At 51.3% G+C, this 20380-nt stretch overlaps 2 protein-coding genes across 3 annotated transcripts in view; one reads left to right on the top strand and one right to left on the bottom strand.

The window, feature by feature from the left end:
- Positions 1 to 616: 616 nt before the first annotated feature.
- Positions 617 to 20380, bottom strand: part of LOC147118619 (uncharacterized) — a 78688-nt gene continuing 58924 nt past the window's right edge. Inside the window, exon 3 of one of the 2 annotated variants that reach the window (XM_085984505.1) lies at positions 617 to 1244. In XM_085984505.1, coding sequence (XP_085840631.1) covers positions 775 to 1244 — 470 coding nt within the window. In that variant the 3' untranslated portion in view covers positions 617 to 774. The remainder of the gene's footprint in view (positions 1245 to 20380) is intronic. The other variant, XM_085984506.1, reaches the window with a different exon arrangement.
- LOC147118620 (uncharacterized) lies at positions 8444 to 13061 on the top strand. The gene is made up of 2 exons (XM_085984509.1): positions 8444 to 8498; positions 11858 to 13061. The coding sequence occupies exon 2, from the start codon at positions 12134 to 12136 to the stop codon at positions 12890 to 12892; it is 759 nt and encodes a 252-aa protein (XP_085840635.1). The 5' UTR covers positions 8444 to 8498; positions 11858 to 12133; the 3' UTR covers positions 12893 to 13061.

A 20380-nucleotide genomic window follows, 5' to 3' on the forward strand; every position in this document is an offset into this window, starting at 1 on the left:
GAGCAATTACTGCAGCAGTGCCCATAAATAGTGAGAGAGAAGGTGGGGGTTCGAGTGGACCAGGGACAGTCTATTAAACTCTGTTTGCTGTGACCAGTTTTCCTTCGGTTAAAAATGGCCTCCTGTAGCCCAGTGACACAAACAGCCCATTAAACTCCACCAATGGCCTGGTGAGGTCTCCCTGTGTGAAACATCAGCTGTTGTTAAAGCTTTTCATTCTGACACGCTCACACTGAGAAATGAGCTGCAGAACTGCCGACACCGTCAGCTTTAAGGAAACGTTTCCCTTTGGAGATCGGCTTGTCCATTGAGTTTGATTAAACTGATGTTAAAGTAACAAGGCTGCTTTGCCCCGTGACAATAACAGATTATCAGAATATTTCCCATAGGTTAAAATCCAATATTACAGGGGCTCACTGCCCTGGAGGGTTGAAGTGGACCCTGTGATATAATAGAATTTTCCGTCCTGTCAGACTTGGACATCTTGTAGATCCATCTTTTAACAAGTTGTGGGAACTCAGTTCTCAGGTGGATTCCACTCAGTTTGTAACGAGTCCTCAATCAGCTCGTTTTATTGTCGAGATATCAAGGACTCAACACACTGCGTGTGTGGGAAACAAAGCTCATTTATTTGACATTGATACAGATTAAACTCCAGCCCAGTTATAGGGGTTACTAACATCAGCTGAAACAAACCCCAACTGTCAGAATGAACATGGTTCAGTCCTGGATATGATTAACAGCAGCAATAACAGCAGAATCCAACCCCCGCAGTCACTTGTGAACTTGCTGGTGTGTCCGCAGGTTGGACGACTGAGTGAATCCCTTCCCACACACGGAGCAGGTGAACGGCCTCGCCCCAGTGTGAACTCGCTGGTGTGTCCGCAGGTTGGATAAATTAGTGAATCCCTTTGCACACTCGGGGCAGGTGAACGGCCTCTCCCCAGTGTGAATTCGCTGGTGTGTCAGCAGATCCTTTGTGCTTTTAAAGCTCTTCTCACACTCAGAACATTTAAAAGGTCTCTTATTAGTGTGAACAAGTTGGTGTGTCCGGAAGTTGGATGACTGAGTGAATCTCATCCCACACACAGAGCAGGTGAACGGCTTCTCCTCAGTGTGAACTCGCTGGTGTGTCTGCAGGTGGGAAGAATGAGCAAATCCTTTCCCACACACAGAGCAGGTGAACGGCCTCTCCCCAGTGTGAACTCGCTTGTGTGTCAGCAGGTTGGATGAACGAGTGAATTCTTTCCCACATACAGAGCAGGAGAATAACCTCTCCCTGGTGTGAGCTCGCTGGTGTGCCAGCAGGTTGGATGAACGAGTGAACCCCTTCCCACATACGGAGCAAGTGAACGACCTCTCCCTGGTGTGAGCTCGCTGGTGTTTCAGCAGGTTAGATGAGTGGGCAAATGTCTTTGCGCAGTGAGAGCACCTGAACGGTCTCTCATCACTGTGAACTCGCTGGTGTGTCAGCAGGTGGTTCGACTGAGAAAATCCCTTCCCACACACAGAGCAGGTGAACGGCCTCTCCCCAGTGTGAATTTGCTGGTGTTTCAGCAGGTTTGATGATTCTTTGAAAGTCTTCAGGCAGTGAGAACAACTGAACGGTCTCTCCCCAGTGTGACTGCGTCGATGAGTTTCCAGTTGGGACGGGTAATTGAATCCCTTCCCACAGTCCCCACATTCCCAGGGTTTCTCTGTGGTGCGGGTATCTTTGTGTCTCCCCAGGTTGGACGATCAGTTGAAGCCTCGTCCTCATACAGAACACGTGTACGGTTTCTCCCCACTGTGAATGGTGCGATGTTTTTTCAGGCTGTGTAACTGGTTAAAGCTCTTTCCACAGTCAGTGCACTGGAACACTCTCACTCGGGTGTGTGTGTCTCGGTGCTTTTCCAGTCACACTGATGTTTGAAATCTTTTCCCACAGACAGAACAGACAAACATTTCTCCTTCCACATTCAAAGGCCGATGATATTCGGGTCCTGTTGAATGAAGTGACTCTGTCAGATCTTGATGTGATGTTTGGTTTGAGTTTGCGGTCTGTAACTGCTGCCCTTCTCACAGCCTGTAAAAAAAGTTTACAAAAGCAAGGATAGAAAATCAGAACAGACATCTCTAGGTGCTGACTCTGGCTGGGTTCAGTTCTACACTCACTGATTCCCCTCCCTATCCTCCCCTGAAGGTGCTGACTCTGGCTGGGTTCAGTTTTACACTCACTGGTTCCCCTCTCTCTCCACCCCTGAAGGTGCTGACTCTGGCTGCGTTTAGTTCTACACTCACTGGTTCATAAGAACATAAGAAAGAGGATCAGGAGTGGGCCATTCGGCCCTTCGAGCCTGCTCTGCCAGTTAATAAGATCCTGGCTGATCTTCTACCTCATCTCCACTTTCCTGCATCCCCATATCCCTTGATTCTCTGAATATTCAAAAATATATCGATCTCTGTCTTTAATATACTCAACGACTGAGTCTCCACAGCCCTCTGGGGTAGAGAATTCCAAAGATTCACCACCCTCTGAGTGAGGAAATTTCTCCTCATCTCAGTCCTAAATGGCCGACCCCTTATTCTGAGACTGTGACCCCTGGTTCTGGATTCTCCAGCCAGGGGAAACATCCTCCCTGCATCTACCCTGTCAATCCCTGTGAGAGTTTTGTATGTTTTAATGAGATCACCTCTCATTCTTCTAAACACTACAGAATATAGGCCCATTCTACTCAATCTGTCCTCATAGGACAATCCCCCCATCCCGGGAATCAGTCTGGTGAACCTTCGTTGCACTCCCTCTATAGCAAGGAGACCAAAACTGTACACAATACTCCAGGTATGGTCTCACCAGGGCCCTATATAATTGCAGTAAGACGTCTTTACTCTTGTACTCAAATCCTCTTGTAATAAAGACCCACCTTTCGTGAAGTGCTCTGGCCACTTTATTAAACACACAGCAGAAGCACATTAATCTGATAGGAGATCACTTACACACAAGCAGTCAGCGGTGTGGAGCCTCCCGAGAGTCCAGCCCCTTTAAGAACATAAGAAATAGGAGCAGGAGTAGGCCATTCGGTCCCTCGAGCCTGCTCCGCCATTCAATGAGATCACGGCTGATCTTCTGCCTCAACTCCATTCACTGGCCCTATCGCCGTATCCCTTGATGCCCTTACTAGTCAGAAATCTATCGAATCTGTTTTGAATATACCCAATGACTGAGCCTCCACAGCCCTCTGGGGTAGAGAATTCCAAAGATTCACCACCCTGTGTGAAGAAATTTCTTCTCATCTCAGTCCTGAATGGCCGACTCTTTATCTTGAGGCTGTGGCCCCTGGTTCTAGACTCCCAAGCCAAGGGAAACATTCTCCCAGCATCCATCCTATCAAGCCCTGTAATAATTTTGTATGCTTCAATGAGATCCCCTCTCATTCTTCTGAATTCAAGAGAATGCAGGCCTAGTTTACTCAATCTCTTCTCATACGACAGTCCCACCATCCCAGGAATGAATCGCGTGAACCTTCACTGCACTCCCTCTATGGCAAGTATATCCTTCCTTAGGTAAGGAGACCAAAATTGTACACAGTACTCCAGGTGTGGTCTCACCAAGGCCCTATATAATTGAAATAAGACTTCTTTATTCCTGTACTGAAATCCTCTTGTAATGAAGGCCAGCATACCATTTGCCTTCCTAATGGCTTGCTGCACCTGCACATTCACTTTCAGTGACTCATGTACAAGGACACCCAGGTCCCTTTGAGCATCTGCATTCCCCAATCTTTCACCATTTAGGAAATACGCTGCCTTTCTGTTTTTTCTACCAAAGTGGATAACTTCACATTTATCCACATTATATTCCATCTGCCATGTTCTCGCCCACTCACTGAGCCTGTCGAGATCCCCTTGAAGCCTCTTCACATCATCTTCACAACTGACACTGCCACCTAGCTTTGTATCATCAGCAAATTTGGAAATGTTACATTTAGTCCCCTCATCCAGATCATTGATATAGATTGTGAATAGCTGGGTCCAAAGCACCGATCCTTGCGGTGCCCCACTAGTCACAGCCTGTCATCCTGAAAAAGACCTGTTTATCACAACTCTTTGTTTTGTCTGTTAACCAATTCTCAATCCGTGCTAGTATATTATCCCCAATTCCATGTGCCCTAATTTTGTTCACCAACCTCTTGTGTGAGACCTTATCGAAGGCCTTCTGAAAAATCCAGACACCCCACATCTACCGGTTCCCCTTTGTCTACTCCACCAGTTACATCCTCAAAGAACTCCAATAGGTTTGTCAAACAGGATTTCCCTTTCATAAATCCATGTTGACTCTGCCCAATCTTACTATTAGTTTCTAAGTGCCCAGTTATTGCATCCTTTACAATAGATTCCAGCATTTTCCCAACTACTGATGTGAGGCCAACAGGTCCATAGTTCCCCGTTTTCTCTCTTCCCTCCTTTCTTAAATAGCGGGGTTACATTTGCTATCCTCCAATCCGCAGGAACTGTTCTAGAATCTATAGAATTTTGGACGATGACAACCAATGCGTCCACTATTCCAATGGCCACCTCTTTCAAAACCCTAGGATGTAGGTCATCCGGTCCTTGGGATTTATCGACTTTTAGTCCCATTAGTTTTGCTAGTACTGTTTTTATTACTAATAATAATCTCTTTAAGTTCCTCATTCTCGAAACACCCTTGGTTTTCTCATATTTCTGGGAGGTTTTTTGTGTCTTAAGGAAGTGGCCCTAGAAATAGTAGATGCATTGCTGGTCATCTTCCAAAATTCGATAGACTCTGGAACAGTACCCATGGATTGGCGGGTAGCTAATGTTACCCCACTGTTCAAAAAGGGTGGTAGAGAGAAAACAGGGAATTACAGACCGGTAAGCCTGACATCGGTAGTGGGGAAAATGCTAGAATCCATTATAAAGGAGGTAATAGCAGAGCACTTGGAAAAAAGTGATCGGATCGGACAAAGTCAACATGGATTTACAAAAGGTAAATCGTGCGTGACTAATCTACTGGAATTTTTTGAGGATGTAACTGGTAAAATAGATAAGGGAGAACCAGTGGATGTGGTGTATTTGGATTTTCAAAAAGCTTTCGATAAGGTCCCGCATAAGAGATTAGCGTGTAAAATTAAGGCACATGGGATTGGGGGCAAGGTATTGACTTGGATAGAGAACTGGTTGGCAGACAGAAAGCAAAGAGTTGGAATAAATGGGTCTTTTTCCCGAGTGGCAGGCAGTGACTAGTGGGGTACCGCAGGGATCGGTCCTTGGACCCCAGCTATTCACAATATATATTAATGATCTGGACGAGGGAACTAGATGTAATATCTCCAAGTTTGCAGATGACACAAAGCTGGGTGGGCGTGTGTGCTGTGAGGAGGATGCCGAGAAACTCCAGTATGATTTGGACAGGTTGGGTGATTGGGCAGAAGCATGGCAGATGCAATATAACGTGGATAAATGCGAGGTTATCCACTTTGGTGTCAAAAACAGGAAGGCAGATTATTATCTGAATGGCAATAGATTGGGAGAAGGGGAAGTGCAACGAGACCTGGGCGTCCTTGTGCACCAGTCACTGAAAGTAAGCATGCAGGTGCAGCAGGCGGTTAAGAAGGCAAATGGTATATTGGCCTTCGTAGTGAGAGGGTTTGAGTACAGGAACAAGGATGTCTTGCTGCAGTTGTACAGGGCCTTGGTGAGGTCACATCTTGAGTATTGTGTGCAGTTTTGGTCGCCTTATCTGAGAATGTTCTTGCCATGGAAGGAGTGCAGCAAAGATTCACCAGGCGGATACCTGGGATGGCAGGAATGCCGTATGAGGAGAGATTGGGTCGATTGGGCTTGTACTCGCTGGAGTTTAGAAGAATGAGAGGGGATTTCATCGAAACTTATAAAATTCTAACAGGACTAGACAGACTAGATGCTGGAAGGATGTTCCCGATGGCCGGGGAGTCCAGAACCAGGGGTCACAGTCTAAGGATAAGGGGTAAGCCATTTAGGACAGAGATGAGGAGGAATTTCTTCACCCAGCGAGTGGTGAACCTGTGGAATTCTCTGCCAAAGAAAGCAGTAGAGGCCAATTCATTAAATATATTCACGAAGGAGTTGGATATATTTCTTAAGGCTAAAGGGATCAAGGGATATGGAGAGAAGGCAGGGAGAGGGTACTGAATTTGGATGATCAGCCATGATCTTATTGAATGGCGGAGCAGGCTCGAGGGGCCGAATGGCCTACTCCTGCTCCTATCTTCTATGTTTCTATGTCTTCCTCCGTGAAGACAGAAACAAAGTATTTACTTAAATTTCTCTTCCATTTCCTCATTCCCCATTATAAATTCCCCCGTCTCTGACTGTAAAGGACCTACATTTACCTTCGCCAGGCTTTTCCTTTTTACATACCTATAGAAGCTTTTACAATCCGTTTTTATATTTTTCGCTAGTTTGTGCTCATACTCCATTTTCCCTTTCTTTATCAATTTCTTGGTCCCCCTTTGCTGATTTCTAAAATGATCCCAATCCTCAGGCTGACTGCTTTTTCTGGCAACTTTATAAGCTTCCTCCTTTGACTTAATACTAGCTTTAATTTCTTTTGTTAGCCATGGTTGGATCACTTTTCCTTTTGGGTTTTTATGCCCGAGAGGAATATATGTTTGTTGCAAATTATGCATTATTATCTTGAATGTTAGCCATTGTATGTCCACCTTCATACCTTTTAGTGTAGTCTCCCAATCTACCATGGCCAACTTGTCCCTCATACCTGTGTAGTTTCCTCCCTTTAGATTGAAGACCTTAGTTTCAGATTGGACTACATCACTCTCAAACTTAATGTAAACTTCAATCATATTATGGTCACTTGTCCCTAAAGGACCCTTTACCACAAGATTATTGATTACCCCTTTCCCATTACACAGTACCAGATCCAGAATAGCCTGTTCCCTGGTTGCTTCCTCCACATCCTGACCCAGGAAACCATCTCGCATGCATTCCAAGAATTCGTCCTCCATTAGTGGTAATTTGATTTGCCCAGTCAATATGTAGATTAAAGTCCCTCATGATTACCGTATTGCCCTTGTTACATGCACTTCTAATCTCTTGATTGATACTGTGCCCTACATTACCATTACTGTTTGGTGGCCTATACACAACTCCCACCAATGTTTTCCACCCTTTGCTGTTTCTTAGCTCCACCCAAACTGATTCCGGTTCTACATCACGATCTGCCAAGCCAAGATCTTTTATCTCTACCGTACCGATCTCATCCCTTATTAACAGCGCTACGCCACCTCCTTTTCCTTTTTGTCTGTCCTTCCTAAATGAGTACCCTGAAGCATTCAGTTCCCAGTTTACCCTGCAACCATGTCTCTGTAATGGCAATTACATCATACCCATTTACTGTACTTCTATTAGTGCCATTAATTCATCCACCTTGTTGCAAATGTTACGTGCATTTAGATAAAGTGCCTTCACCTTTGCCTGTTTAATATTTTTCTGCACATTGAGCCTCTTTACTGTTGGCCTTTGTTTCTGCCCCCTACTAGTTTTACAGCCAGTATTTACAGAGGCTGGGACACAGAAAAGCGTCTAATTAAAATCAGAGATATATTTGTTCACACAAACCAACAGCCACAAAATACTGAGTGATTCCTCCATTTACAGACGCTCCCTGACCAGTCTCCATTTCTCCTTCATTTACAGACTCGCCCTGATCAGTCACCATTTCTCCTCCATTTCCAGACGCTCCCTGACCAGTCACCATTTCTCCTCCATTTCCAGACGCTCCCTGACCAGTCACCATTTCTCCTCCATTTCCAGACGCTCCCTGACCAGTCACCATTTCTCCTCCATTTCCAGACGCTCCTTGACCAGTCACCATTTCTCCTCCATTTCCAGACGCTCCTTGACCAGTCACCATTTCTCCTCCATTTCCAGATGCTCCCTGACCAGTCCCCATTTCTCCTCCATTTACAGACACTCCCTGACCAGTCACCATTTCTCCCCCATTTACAGACGCTCCCTGATCAATCAGCATTTCTCCTCCATTTACAAACGCTCCCTGACTCACTTCCTGTCTGTCCCGGAGTTGAGCGCTTCGTTGAGATTCGGGCCGGAGTGAAACGGGAACCCGCGGGTGGGGGCAGATAATGTTCACTGCTCTTATAATCGGGCCTGGGGCCGCACTTGGGGTGTGTGAAGCCCGCGTCCCCCCGGGGTTCATTAACCCGCCGTCCTCTGACCTGCTGCAGCCTCGCCACCCGCGCACACTCACCTCACACTGCCCAACAATCAGCCTCTCCCGCGCATGCTCAGCTCACCATCTGTTGTTCCGGTTTAAAGGGCAGGCCCCGCCCCTCACACACTCCGATTGGTTGGACGACCCGCCGCCCGCTCGGTCCTCCAGCCCCGCCCCGCTCTTCCTATTGGTCCCGAGCACCCGTCGATCACCCGGGCAGTGTGAGCTGAGCATGCGCGGACCTTGGCAGGAGCCGCTGACACATCAGGTGAGAGAGCTCAGGGAGCGGGTTTATGAACCCCGGGGGGAGGCAGGCCGCTCACACCCCGAGCTCAGGGAGCGGGTTCATGAACCCCGGGGGGGCCGCGGGCTGCTCACACCCCGAGCTCAGGGAGCGGGTTCATGAACCCCGGGGGGACGCGGGCCGCTCACACCCCGAGCTCAGGGAGCGGGTTCATGAACCCCGGGGGGACGCGGGCTGCTCACACCCCGAGCTCAGGGAGCGGGTTCATGAGCGGAGCGGGCCCAGGGGCCGTGTAGCCTGATCCTGCTCCTATTTCGTGTGTCTAATTCTGTTAGATTCAGGAGATGGTTCTGTGATAGTGGATTGGCGGTTAGGATCAGATCAGCCATGATCTTATTGAATGGCGGAGCAGGCTCGAGGGGCCGATTGGCCTACTCCTGCTCCTATTTCTTATGTTCTTAACCCCGGGGGGGTTGCGGGCTGCTCACACCCCGACTGCGGCCCTAGGCCCCATTATTAAAACACTCAACATTATCCGCTTCACACACACACGGGGTGGGCCTCAGGCCCCGAACAAGAGCCTCCGGGCCGGGCGTTTGCCCCGAGCGGGGCGGCAACTGTGGGGCTTTCTCCCGGTGACAGGCCCGGGGTAACGGCTGCCATCTTGAGAGGCTCAGGGGGCAGCAGGGCGCATGTGCGGCTCCCTTGGCCAGGAACCAGGAGGAGAGAATCTTGTCAATTTCAACAGAAAATGCTGGAAAATCTCAGCAGGCCAGGCAACATCCGTGGAGAGAAATTAGAGTCGACGTTTCGGGTCTAACCCTTTTTCAAAACTGGAAATGAAATAGATTGAAAGGTAGGGCTGGGACAGAACAAAAGAAGTGAAGAGACATTAAGAGGTATTCAAAACGGGATGAGATGGTGATAGGACTAGTGGAGACAAAAGATGGCTCAGATTAGGTGTGAAATGTTCTGGCAGAATGAGAGATAGCTGCCATGTGGGAGAGAGAAAAAAAAAGGAAAGGCGGGGGGGGAGGGAGAAACTGCAAAGGGGTGGATAAAAAATATAAGTAAAAATGTAATAGGGGCCGAGATTATGATCTGAAATTTTTAACTCGATATTGAGTCCGGAAGGCTGCAAAGTGCCTAATCGGAAGATGAGGTGCTGTTCCTCAAGTTTACGTTGAGCTTCCGTGGAAAAATGCAAGAGGCCAAGGACGGTGAGGTCCGAGTGGGAATGGAGCGGTGAATTAAAATGACAGGCGACCAGAAGCTCGGGGTCACCCTTACGTACTGAACGGAGGTGTTTCGCAAAGCGGTCACCCAATCTGCGTTTGGTCTCCCCAATGTAGAGGAGACCGCATCGTGAGCAGCGAATACAGTATCCTAGATTGCAAGAAGTACAAGTAAATCGCTGTTTCACCTGGAAGGGGTGTTTGGGGCCCTGGACAGTGGGAAGCGGGGAGGTATAGGGGCAGGTGTTACATTTTCTGTGCTTGCATGGGAAGGTGCCAGGCGAAGGGGAAGGGGTGCTGGGGGTGATAGAGGAGTGGACTAGGGTGTCTTGGAGGGAGCGGTCCCTACGGAATGCTGAAAAGGGAGGGGAGGGGAAGATGCATTTGATGGTGGGATCACTTTGGAGGTGGCAGAAATGGCGGAGGATGATCTGTTGAATGTGGAGGCTGGTGGGGTGAAAGGTGAGGACATGGGGAACCCTATCGTGGTTCCAGGAGGGAGGGGCAGGGGTGAGGGCAGAAGTGCGGGAGATAGAACGGACACGGTCGAGGGCTGTGTCAACCACGGTAGAGGGGAATCCTCGGTTGAGGAAAAAGGAAGACATGTCGGAAGCACTGGTGTGGAAGGTGGCATCGTTGGAGCAGATGCGGCGGAGACGGAGAAACTGGGAGAATGGAATAGAGTCCTTACAGGAGGCGGGGTGGGAGGAAGTGTAGTCCAGGTAGCTGTGGGAGTCAGTGGGCTTGTAGTGAATATTGGTCAATAACCTAACCCCAGAGATGGAGATGGAGAAGTCGAGGAAGGGAAGGGAAGAGTCAGAGATGGACCATGTGAAGGTGAGGGAAGGGTGGAAATTGGAGGCAAAGTGAATGAAATTGTCTAGTTCGGGGCGAGAGCAGGAAACGGCACCGATACAGTCATCAATGTATCGGAAAAAGAGGTGAGGGAGGGGACCTGAGTAGGACTGGAACAAAGAGTGTTCCACATATCCCACGAAAAGGCAGGCATAGCTAGGACCCATGCGGGTACCCATAGCAACACCTTTGATTTGGAGGAAATGAGTGGAGTTAAAGGAGAAGTTGTTCAATGTGAGAACACGTTCAGCCAGGCGGAGGAGGGTAGTGGTGGATGGGCACTGGTGGAAGAAGCGGTGCGCCCTCAGGCCATCCTGGTTGGGGGATGGAGGTGTCGCGGGATTGTACGTCCATGGTGAAAAGGAAGCGGTTGGGGCCAGGAAACTGGAAACTGTTAAAGTGGCGGAGGGCGTCCTAAAAGTCGCGGATGTAGGTGGGAAGAGACTGGACAAGGGGAGAAAAGATAGAATCGAGATAGGAAGTGATAAGTTCCGTGGGGCAAGAACAGGCTGAAACGATGGGTCTACCAGGGCAGTCCTGTTTGTGGATCTATCCTGGACTCACAGTGATGGCTTTTGTAAACTCCTTTTACAGGCTGTGAGAAGGGCAGCATTTACACACTGCCAACTCAAACCAAGAACAACTTACCTTTATGTAGCACCTTTAAAATATCTCAGTAACGCAGTCAGACAATAATTGACGCACATACTTTGTTTGTGGTCCAGTGCACTGACACAAAGTTCCTTCACAACTGTAACAATTTTATTGCGGTTGCTGTGAAGGCTGCGCTCACTCTGCTCGTGCACCTGGTCTCCAAAGGATGCAAAACAGGACTAATGCTGCCGAGCTCAGCTCTTTTTGATCAGAAAATATCAACTGTTTTGCCTCGCCAGGAAATGCACAGAAGAGGCAGCAGTGCTCATTGGCTGCCCAGGAAAGTCCTATTTAGATTAAACTCCTTCACCCAGAGAGTGCTGAGAATGTGGAACTTGCTGCCACAGGGAGTAGTTGAGGCGAAGAGCATGGATGCATTTAAGGGGAAGCTGGATAAACACATGGGAGAAAGGAATAGAAGGAGATGCTGATAGGATGAGATGAAGAGAGATGGGAGGAGGCTCGTGTGGAGAATAAACACCGCATGGACCAGTTGGGCCGAATGGCCTGTTTCTGTGCTGTACAATCTATGTAATTCTATGTAATAAGAGAGGAAAGAATGTTCCATAGAAGCTAGAATTATCTTCTGCATTTTTATCCTGAACTTATAGTGATGACTTTTGTAAACTGCTTTTACAGTTAATATCATCGGCCTTTGAATGTGGAAGGAGAAATGTTTGTCTGTTCTGTCGGTGGGAAAAGATTTCAACATCAGTGTGACTGGAAAAGCACCGAGACACACACACCCGAGTGAGAGTGTTCCAGTGCACTGACTGTGGAAAGAGCTTTAATCAGTTACACTGCCTGAAAAAACATTGCACGATTCACAGTAGGGAGAAACCATACACGTGTTCTGTGTGTGGACGAGGCTTCAACTGATCGTCCAACCTGGAGAGACACAAGGACACCTGCACCATGGAGAAACCATGGAAATGTGGGGACTGTGGGAAAGGATTCAATTACCCGTCTGAGCTGGAAACTCATCGACGCAGTCACACCGGGGAGAGGCCGTTCACCTGCTCCATGTGTGGGAAGGGATTCACTATCTGCTCCAGCCTCACTGCGCACCAGCTTGTTCACTCTAATAAGAGACCATTTAAATGTTCTGACTGTGAGAAGAGCTTTAAAAGCAGAAAGCATCTGATGAAGCACCAACGCACTCACACCGGGGGGAGGCCGTTCACCTGCTCCGTGTGTGGGAACAGATTCACAAATTCATCCAACCTGCTGACACATCAGCGAGTTCACACTGGGGACAGGACATTCATCTGCTCCGTGTGTGGGAAGGGATTCACTCAGTCATCGAACCTGCTGACACACCAGCGAGTTCACACTGGGGAGAGGCCGTTCATATGCTCCGTGTGTGGGAAGGGATTCGCTTCATCATCCCATCTCATTGAACACCAACTTGTGCACTCTGACGAGAGACCTTTTAACTGCACTGACTGTGAGAAGAGCTTTAAAAGCAGAACTGCTCTGTTGCAACACCATCACACTCACACCCCGCAGACACCATTCACCTGCTCTGTGTGTGGGAAGGGATTCACTCGATTATCCACATTGCTGATTCACCAGCGAGTTCACACTGGAGAGAGGCCGTTCACCTGCTCCGTGTGTGGGAAGGGATTCACTCAGTCATCCCACCAGCTGAGACACCAGCGAGTTCACAAGTGACTGCAAGGGTTGGATTCTGCTGTTATTGCTGCTGTTCATCACATCCAGGACTGAACCATGTTCATTCTGACAGTTGGGGTTTGTTTCTGCTGATGTTAATAACTCCTGTAACTGGGCTGGAGTTTAATATTCTGGATAGATGTCAAATAAAGCAGCTTTGTGTTAAACACATTGTTGTAGATCTTTGTCTTTCCCACCTGAGTGTTTAGCATCACCTGGCTGGAGCTCAGAAAGGACAATCTGGGGGAGGATCGTACGGTGGGAACAGAACTTCAGCCTGGACACTCCTTCAGGGCCACACTGAGAGGGGCAAACGGCACTTTGGTCTTTCTTGTTTCTCTTCACTGACAGCTAAGTCGCCGTGCAGATTAATCTCGAGGCGTGTGAGAAACGTGTCCCAGCCGCTCTCTGCCATGGTTCAGAGCTCCTAGGCATGGAACAGAAGGCTCCTTTAGGAATGTACCCCAGTGCTTTTTCTTTTAATGGCCTTATTAACGTGTGTCGCTACTTTTAGTGATTTGTGTATCTGTATCCCTGGATCCCTCCGCTCCTCCAGCCCATTTAGACTCTGGGGGAGGGTGGAAATTCGGTGGAGCCCGCTTTGGGTCGCTAATGTCGCCGGGACTCATTTTAGCGCCCCAAAAACGTTAGAGCTCCTGCGCATTAAATTCAGTGATAGTGCCCCAAGCAGGAGGCGGGGTGCTACTGGAAGCACTCCCCTCCTTCTTGAGGCGCTAACAGTGAATTTCACGGCACTTTGTGCAACAGCGCCACGCCCGTTGGCACATAGCACCACCCTCCCTGATTAAAGGGGCGGGGCCTAGCTGCGCACACTGGGGCCCTGCTGGACCACTGGGGAGCGGGGTGTCAGATCAAGAGGAGCGCCGGGCTGAGCGATCGCGGCCGACACCCCGAAGAAGAAAGGGGAAGGGGGCAGGTGCTGGCAGTCGGCCTAAATGAAAAGTTGCCACCCAACACCTGCCCTTTAAGTGGCGTTGCCGTGGCTGCAGGAACGACCCCTGGCCCTGTCGGACATATCGTCCAGTGATAGGTCAGGGGTCACAACCCAAGGTTGCAGCCGGGGCGCTGCGCATGGCGGGAGGCGGAAAGCAACCCAATTTCACCACCTTGCCCATGTAGTGAGTGGCCTCCTTATTCTTCCCACCAAAACACACCACCTCACACTGATCTATAGTGAAATTCATTTTCCAATTACACGCCCATTCTGAAATTTATTGATGTCTTCTTGCATTTTGTCTTCCTCAGTATCAATTCTACCTCCGAATCTGGAGTAATCGACAAACTTTGAAATTGTTTTTCTGATTCCTGAGCCCAAATCATTTATGAACAACAGTGATCCCAGCACCAATCTCTGTGGAACACTACTTCCCACCTTTTGCCAGTCTGAGCAGCTACTCCCAACCCCTACTCTCTGTTTTCTGTTTGTAACCAGCTTGCTATCCATAACAGTATGTAAGATCTAGAAGATGACCCAGGTCAGGCCATGTGGAGTGAAGGGCCAGGCAGCAGAATGGATGGAAAGATGGCTACAAAACAGAAATCAGAGGGTTGGAGTTAAGGGAAGTTTGTTGCGATCTTTCCATTTACACTCACTGGTTCCTCTTCCTCTCCTCCCCTGAAGGTGCTGACTCTGGCTGGGCTCAGTTCTACACTCACTGGTTCCCCTCCCTCTCCTCCCCTGAAGGTGCTGACTCTGGCTGGGCTCAGTTCTACACTCACTGGTTCCCCTCCCCCTCCTCCCCTGATGGTGCTGACTCTGACTGGGTTCAGTTCTACACTCACTGGTTCCCCTCTCTCTCCCCTCCGAAGGTGCTGACTCTGGCTGGGTTCAGTTCTACACTCACTGGCTCCCCTCTCTCTCCTTCCCTGAAGGTGCTGACTCTGGCTGGGTTCAGTTCTACACTGATTGGTTCCCCTCCCTCTCCTCCCCTGAAGGTGCTGACTCTGGCTGGGTCCAGTTCAACACTCACTGGTTCCCCACCATCTCCTCTCCTGAAGGTGCTGACTCTGGCTGGATTCAGTTCTACACTCACTGGTTCCCCTCTCTCTCCTCCCCTGAAGGTGCTGACTCTGGCTGGGTTCAGTTCTACACTCACTGGTTCCCCTCCCTCTCCTCCCCTGAAGGTGCTGACTCTGTCTGGGTTCAGTACTACGCTCACTGGTTCACCTCCCCCTCCTGCCCTGAAGGTGCTGACTCTGGCTGGGTTCAGTTCTACGCTCACTGGTTCCCCTCGCTCTCCTCCCCTGAAGGTGCTGACTCTGGCTGGGTTCAGTTCTACGCTCACTGGTTCCCCTCTCCTTCCCTGAAGGTGCTGACTCTGGCTGGGTTCAGTTCTACACTCACTGGTTCCCCTCCTTCTCCTGCCCTGAAGATACTGACTCTGGCTGGGTTCAGTTCTACACTCACTGGTTCCCCTCCCTCTCCCTCCCCTGAGGATGCTGACTCTGGCTGGGTTCAGTTCTACGCTCACTGGTTCCCCTCCCCCTCCTCCCCTGAAGGTGCTGACTCTGGCTGGGTTCAGTTCTGCGCTCACTGGTTCCCCTCCCCCTCCTCCCCTGAAGGTGCTGACTCTGGCTGGGTTCAGTTCTACACTCACTGGTTCCTCTCCCTCTCCTCCCCTGAAGGTGCTGACTCTGGCTGGGTTCAGTTCTACACTCACTGGTTCCCCTCCCTCTCCTCCCCTGAAGGTGCTGACTCTGGCTGGGTTCAGTTCTGCACTAACTGGATCCCCTCCCTCTCCTCCCCTGAAGGTGCTGACTCTGGCTGGGTTCAGTTCTACACTCACTGATTCCCCTCCCTCTCCTCCCTTGAATGTGCTGACTCTGGCTGTGTTCAGTTCTACACTAACTGGATCCCCTCCCTCTCCTCCCCTGAAGGTGCTGTCTCTGACTGGTTCAGTTCTACAATCACTGGTTCCGCTCTCTCTCCTTTTGAAGGTGCTGACTGTGGCTGGGGTCAGTTGTACACTCACTGGTTCCCCTCTCTCTCCTTCCCTGAAGGTGCTGACTCTGGCTGGGTTCAGTTCTACACTCACTGGTTCCCCTCTCCTTCCCTGAAGGTGCTGACTCTGGCTGGGTTCAGTTCTACACTCACTGGTTCCCCTCCCTCTCCTCCCCTGAAGGTGCTGACTCTGTCTGGGTTCAGTACTACGCTCACTGGTTCACCTCCCCCTCCTGCCCTGAAGGTGCTGACTCTGGCTGGGTTCAGTTCTACGCTCACTGGTTCCCCTCGCTCTCCTCCCCTGAAGGTGCTGACTCTGGCTGGGTTCAGTTCTACGCTCACTGGTTCCCCTCTCCTTCCCTGAAGGTGCTGACTCTGGCTGGGTTCAGTTCTACACTCACTGGTTCCTCTCCCTCTCCTCCCCTGAAGGTGCTGACTCTGGCTGGGTTCAGTTCTACGCTCACTGGTTCCCCTCCCCCTCCTCCCCTGAAGGTGCTGACTCTGGCTGGGTTCAGTTCTACACTCACTGGTTCCTCTCCCTCTCCTCCCCTGAAGGTGCTGACTCTGGCTGGGTTTAGTTCTACACTCACTGGTTCCCCTCCCTCTCCTCCCCTGAAGGTGCTGACTCTGGCTGGATTCAGTTCTACACTCACTGGTTCCTCTCCCTCTCCTCCCCTGAAGGTGCTGACTCTGGCTGGGTTCAGTTCTACACTCACTGGTTCCCCTCCCTCTCCCTCCCCTGAAGATGCTGACTCTGGCTGGGTTCAGTTCTACACTCACTGGTTCCCCTCCCTCTCCCTCCCCTGAAGATGCTGACTCTGGCTGGGTTCAGTTCTACGCTCACTGGTTCCCCTCCCCCTCCTCCCCTGAAAGTGCTGACTCTGGCTGGGTTCAGTTCTACGCTCACTGGTTCCCCTCCGCCTCCTCGCCTGAAGGTGCTGACTCTGGCTGGGTTCAGTTCTACACTCACTGGTTCCCCTCCCTCTCCTCCCCTGAAGGTGCTGACTCTGGCTGGGTTCAGTTCTGCACTCACTGGTTCCCCTCTCTCTCCTTCCCTGAAGGTGCTGACTCTGTCTGGGTTCAATTCTACACTCAGTGGTTCCTCTCCCTCTCCTCCCCTGAAGGTGCTGACTCTGGCTGGGTTCAGTTCTACGCTCACTGGTTCCCCTCCCCCTCCTCCCCTGAAGGTGCTGACTCTGGCTGGGTTCAGTTCTACACTAACTGGATCCCCTCCCTCTCCTCCCCTGAAGGTGCTGACTCTGGCTGGGTTCAGTTCTACACTCACTGGTTCCTCTCCCTCTCCTCCCCTGAAGGTGCTGACTCTGACTGGGTTCAGTTCTACACTCACTTGTTCCTCTCCCTCTCCTCCCCTGAAGGTGCTGACTCTGGCTGGGTTCAGTTCTACACTCACTGGTTCCCCTCCCCCTCCTCCCCTGATGGTGCTGACTCTGACTGGGTTCAGTTCTACACTCACTTGTTCCTCTCCCTCTCCTCCCCTGAAGGTGCTGACTCTGGCTGGGTTCAGTTCTACACTCACTGGTTCCCCTCCATCTCCTCCCCTGAAGGTGCTGACTCTGGCTGGGTTCCGTTCTGCACTCACTGCATCCCCTCCGTCTCCTCCCCTGAAGTTGCTGACTCTGGCTGGGTTCAGTTCTACACTCACTGGTTCCCCTCCCTCTCCCTCCCCTGAAGATGCTGACTCTGGCTGGGTTCAGTTCTACACTCACTGCTTCCCCTCCCTCTCCTCCCCTGAAGGTGCTGACTCTTGCTGGGTTCAGTTCTACACTCACTGGTTCCCCTCCCTCTCCTCCCCTGAAGGTGCTGACTCTGGCTGGGTTCAGTTCTACACTCACTGGTTCCCCTCTCCTCCCCTGAAGGTGCTGAATCTGGCTGGGTTCAGTTCTACACTCATTGGTTCCCCTCCTTCTCCTTCCCTGAAGATACTGACTCTGGCTGGGTTGAGTTCTACACTCACTGGTTCCCCTCCCTCTCCTCCCCTGAAGGTGCTGACTCTTGCTGGGTTCAGGTCTACACTCACTGCTTCCCCTCCCTCCTACCCTGAAGGTGCTGCCTCTGGCTGGGTTCAGTTCTACACTCATTGGTTCCCCTCCTTCTCCTTCCCTGAAGTTGCTGACTCTGGCTGGGTTCCGTTCTGCACTCACTGGGTCCCCTCCGTCTCCTCCCCTGAAGGTGCTGACTCTTGCTGGGTTCAGTTCTACACTCACTGGTTCCCCTCCCTCTCCTCCCCTGAAGGTGCTGACTCTGGCTGGGTTCAGTTCTACACTCACTGGTTCCCCTCTCCTCCCCTGAAGGTGCTGACTCTGGCTGGGTTCAGTTCTACACTCACTGGTTCCCCTCTCCTCCCCTGAAGGTGCTGATTCTGGCTGGGTTCAGGTCTACACTCACTGCTTCCCCTCACTCCTACCCTGAAGGTGCTGCCTCTGGCTGGGTTCAGTTCTACACTCACTGGTTCCCCTCCAATATGTGACCCATGTGCCCAGTCTACATGTGTGAACCTCAACAGTGAGTGTCGACAGGCTGTTCCACTGTCCTCACCTGAGGCCCCACACGTGCGTTTTCCAGCAGGGTCACTGGACCCTCCTCCCAATGGCTCAGTTGGTAAAGGCACCGCCCAGTGCGACTGAGTCAAAGTAACAGGAGGGGTCCAGGTTTAATCCCGTCTGTGTATCGTCCCCATCTAATTCCCAGTAAAAGCTGTTTACAAAAGTCATCACAGTAAGTAGGAACATAGGAACAGCAGTAGGTCATTCAGCCTCTCGAACCTTTTCCACCATTCAATGTGATCATGGCTGATCTGTATCCTAACTCCATCTTCCCATCTTCCACACATTCTGTAACCCTTACTATCCTCGCTTAACAAAAATCTCACACACACAGTTTTGAAATTTTCAATTGGTTCCCAACCTCAGCGGTGTTTTGGGGGAGAGAATTCCAGATTTCCGCTACCCTTTACGAATATAAGAAATAGGAGCAGGAGTCGGCTATAGGGCCCCTGGAGCCTGCTCTTTCCCGCCCTATCCCCATATCCCACGATTCCTTTAGTGTCCAAAGTTGATCTCAGTCTAGAATATTCTCAATGACTGAGCTCCCACAGCCCTCTGGGTAGAGAATTCCAAAGAGTCACATGCCTCATCTCAGTCCTAAATTGCCGACCCCTTATCCTGAGACTGTGACCCCTGGTCCTAGACCCTCCAGCCAGGGGAAACAGCCTCTCAGCATTGGTGTGAAGTTGTGCTTCCTGACATCACTCCTGAATGGCCTGGGTCTAAATCAAGGTTATGCCCCCTTGTTGGGGACTCCCCCACCAGAGGAAATAGTTTCTCTCTGTCTACCCTCTCAACTCCTTTAATCATCTTAAACACCTCAATTAGATCACCCCGTAATCTTCTATATTCAAGGGAATACAAGCCCAGTCTGTGCAACCTGTCCTCATAACTTACAAATCTCAGCTCTGGAAGTACAGGATAGAAATTCTCAACAGACAGTTCTAGTTTCTCGGGAACATTCTTTCCTCTCTTGCCCCTCCTAAGCTGTAAATCCACCGTCCCACACACCCTCCCCCGTCCCACACACTCTCCCCCATCCCACACACTCTCCCCCGTCCCACACACTCCCCCCGTCCCACACACTCTCCCCCGTCCCACACACTCTCCCCCGTCCCACACACTCCCCCCGTCCCACACACTCTCCCCCGTCCCACACACTCTCCCCCGTCCCACACACTCTCCCCCGTCCCACACACTCTCCCCCGTCCCACACACTCTCCCCCGTCCCACACACCCTCCCCCGTCCCACACACTCTCCCCCGTCCCACACACTCTCCCCCGTCCCACACACTCTCCCCCGTCCCACACACTCTCCCCCGTCCCACACACTCTCCCCCGTCCCACACACCCTCCCCCGTCCCACACACTCTCCCCCGTCCCACACACTCTCCCCCGTCCCACACACTCTCCCCCGTCCCACACACTCCCCCCGTCCCACACACTCTCCCCCGTCCCACACACTCTCCCCCATCCCACACACACTCCCCCGTCCCACACACTCCCCCCGTCCCACACACTCCCCCCGTCCCACACACTCTCCCCCGTCCCACACACTCTCCCCCGTCCCACACACTCTCCCCGTCCCACACACTCTCCCCCGTCCCACACACTCTCCCCCGTCCCACACACTCCCCCCGTCCCACACACTCTCCCCCGTCCCACACACTCCCCCCGTCCCACACACTCTCCCCCGTCCCACACACTCTCCCCCGTCCCACACACTCTCCCCATCCCACACACACTCCCCCGTCCCACACACTCCCCCCGTCCCACACACTCCCCCCGTCCCGCACACTCTCCCCCGTCCCGCACACTCTCCCCCGTCCCGCACACTCTCCCCCGTCCCGCACACTCTCCCCCGTCCCGCACACTCTCCCCCGTCCCGCACACTCTTCCCCCGTCCCGCACACTCTTCCCCCGTCCCTCACACTCTTCCCCCGTCCCACTCACCCTCCCCCG

Source organism: Somniosus microcephalus, chromosome 4 (assembly GCF_052327205.1).
Source record: "Somniosus microcephalus isolate GS21.2 chromosome 4, FLI_Smic_1.0, whole genome shotgun sequence".
In the NCBI taxonomy this organism is placed as follows: domain Eukaryota; kingdom Metazoa; phylum Chordata; class Chondrichthyes; order Squaliformes; family Somniosidae; genus Somniosus; species Somniosus microcephalus.

What these genes read in the sequence shown, in the direction of transcription:
- LOC147118620 (XM_085984509.1), top strand. Translation starts at nt 12,134, where the DNA reads ATGGAGAAACCATGGAAATGTGGGGACTGTGGGAAAGGATTCAATTAC.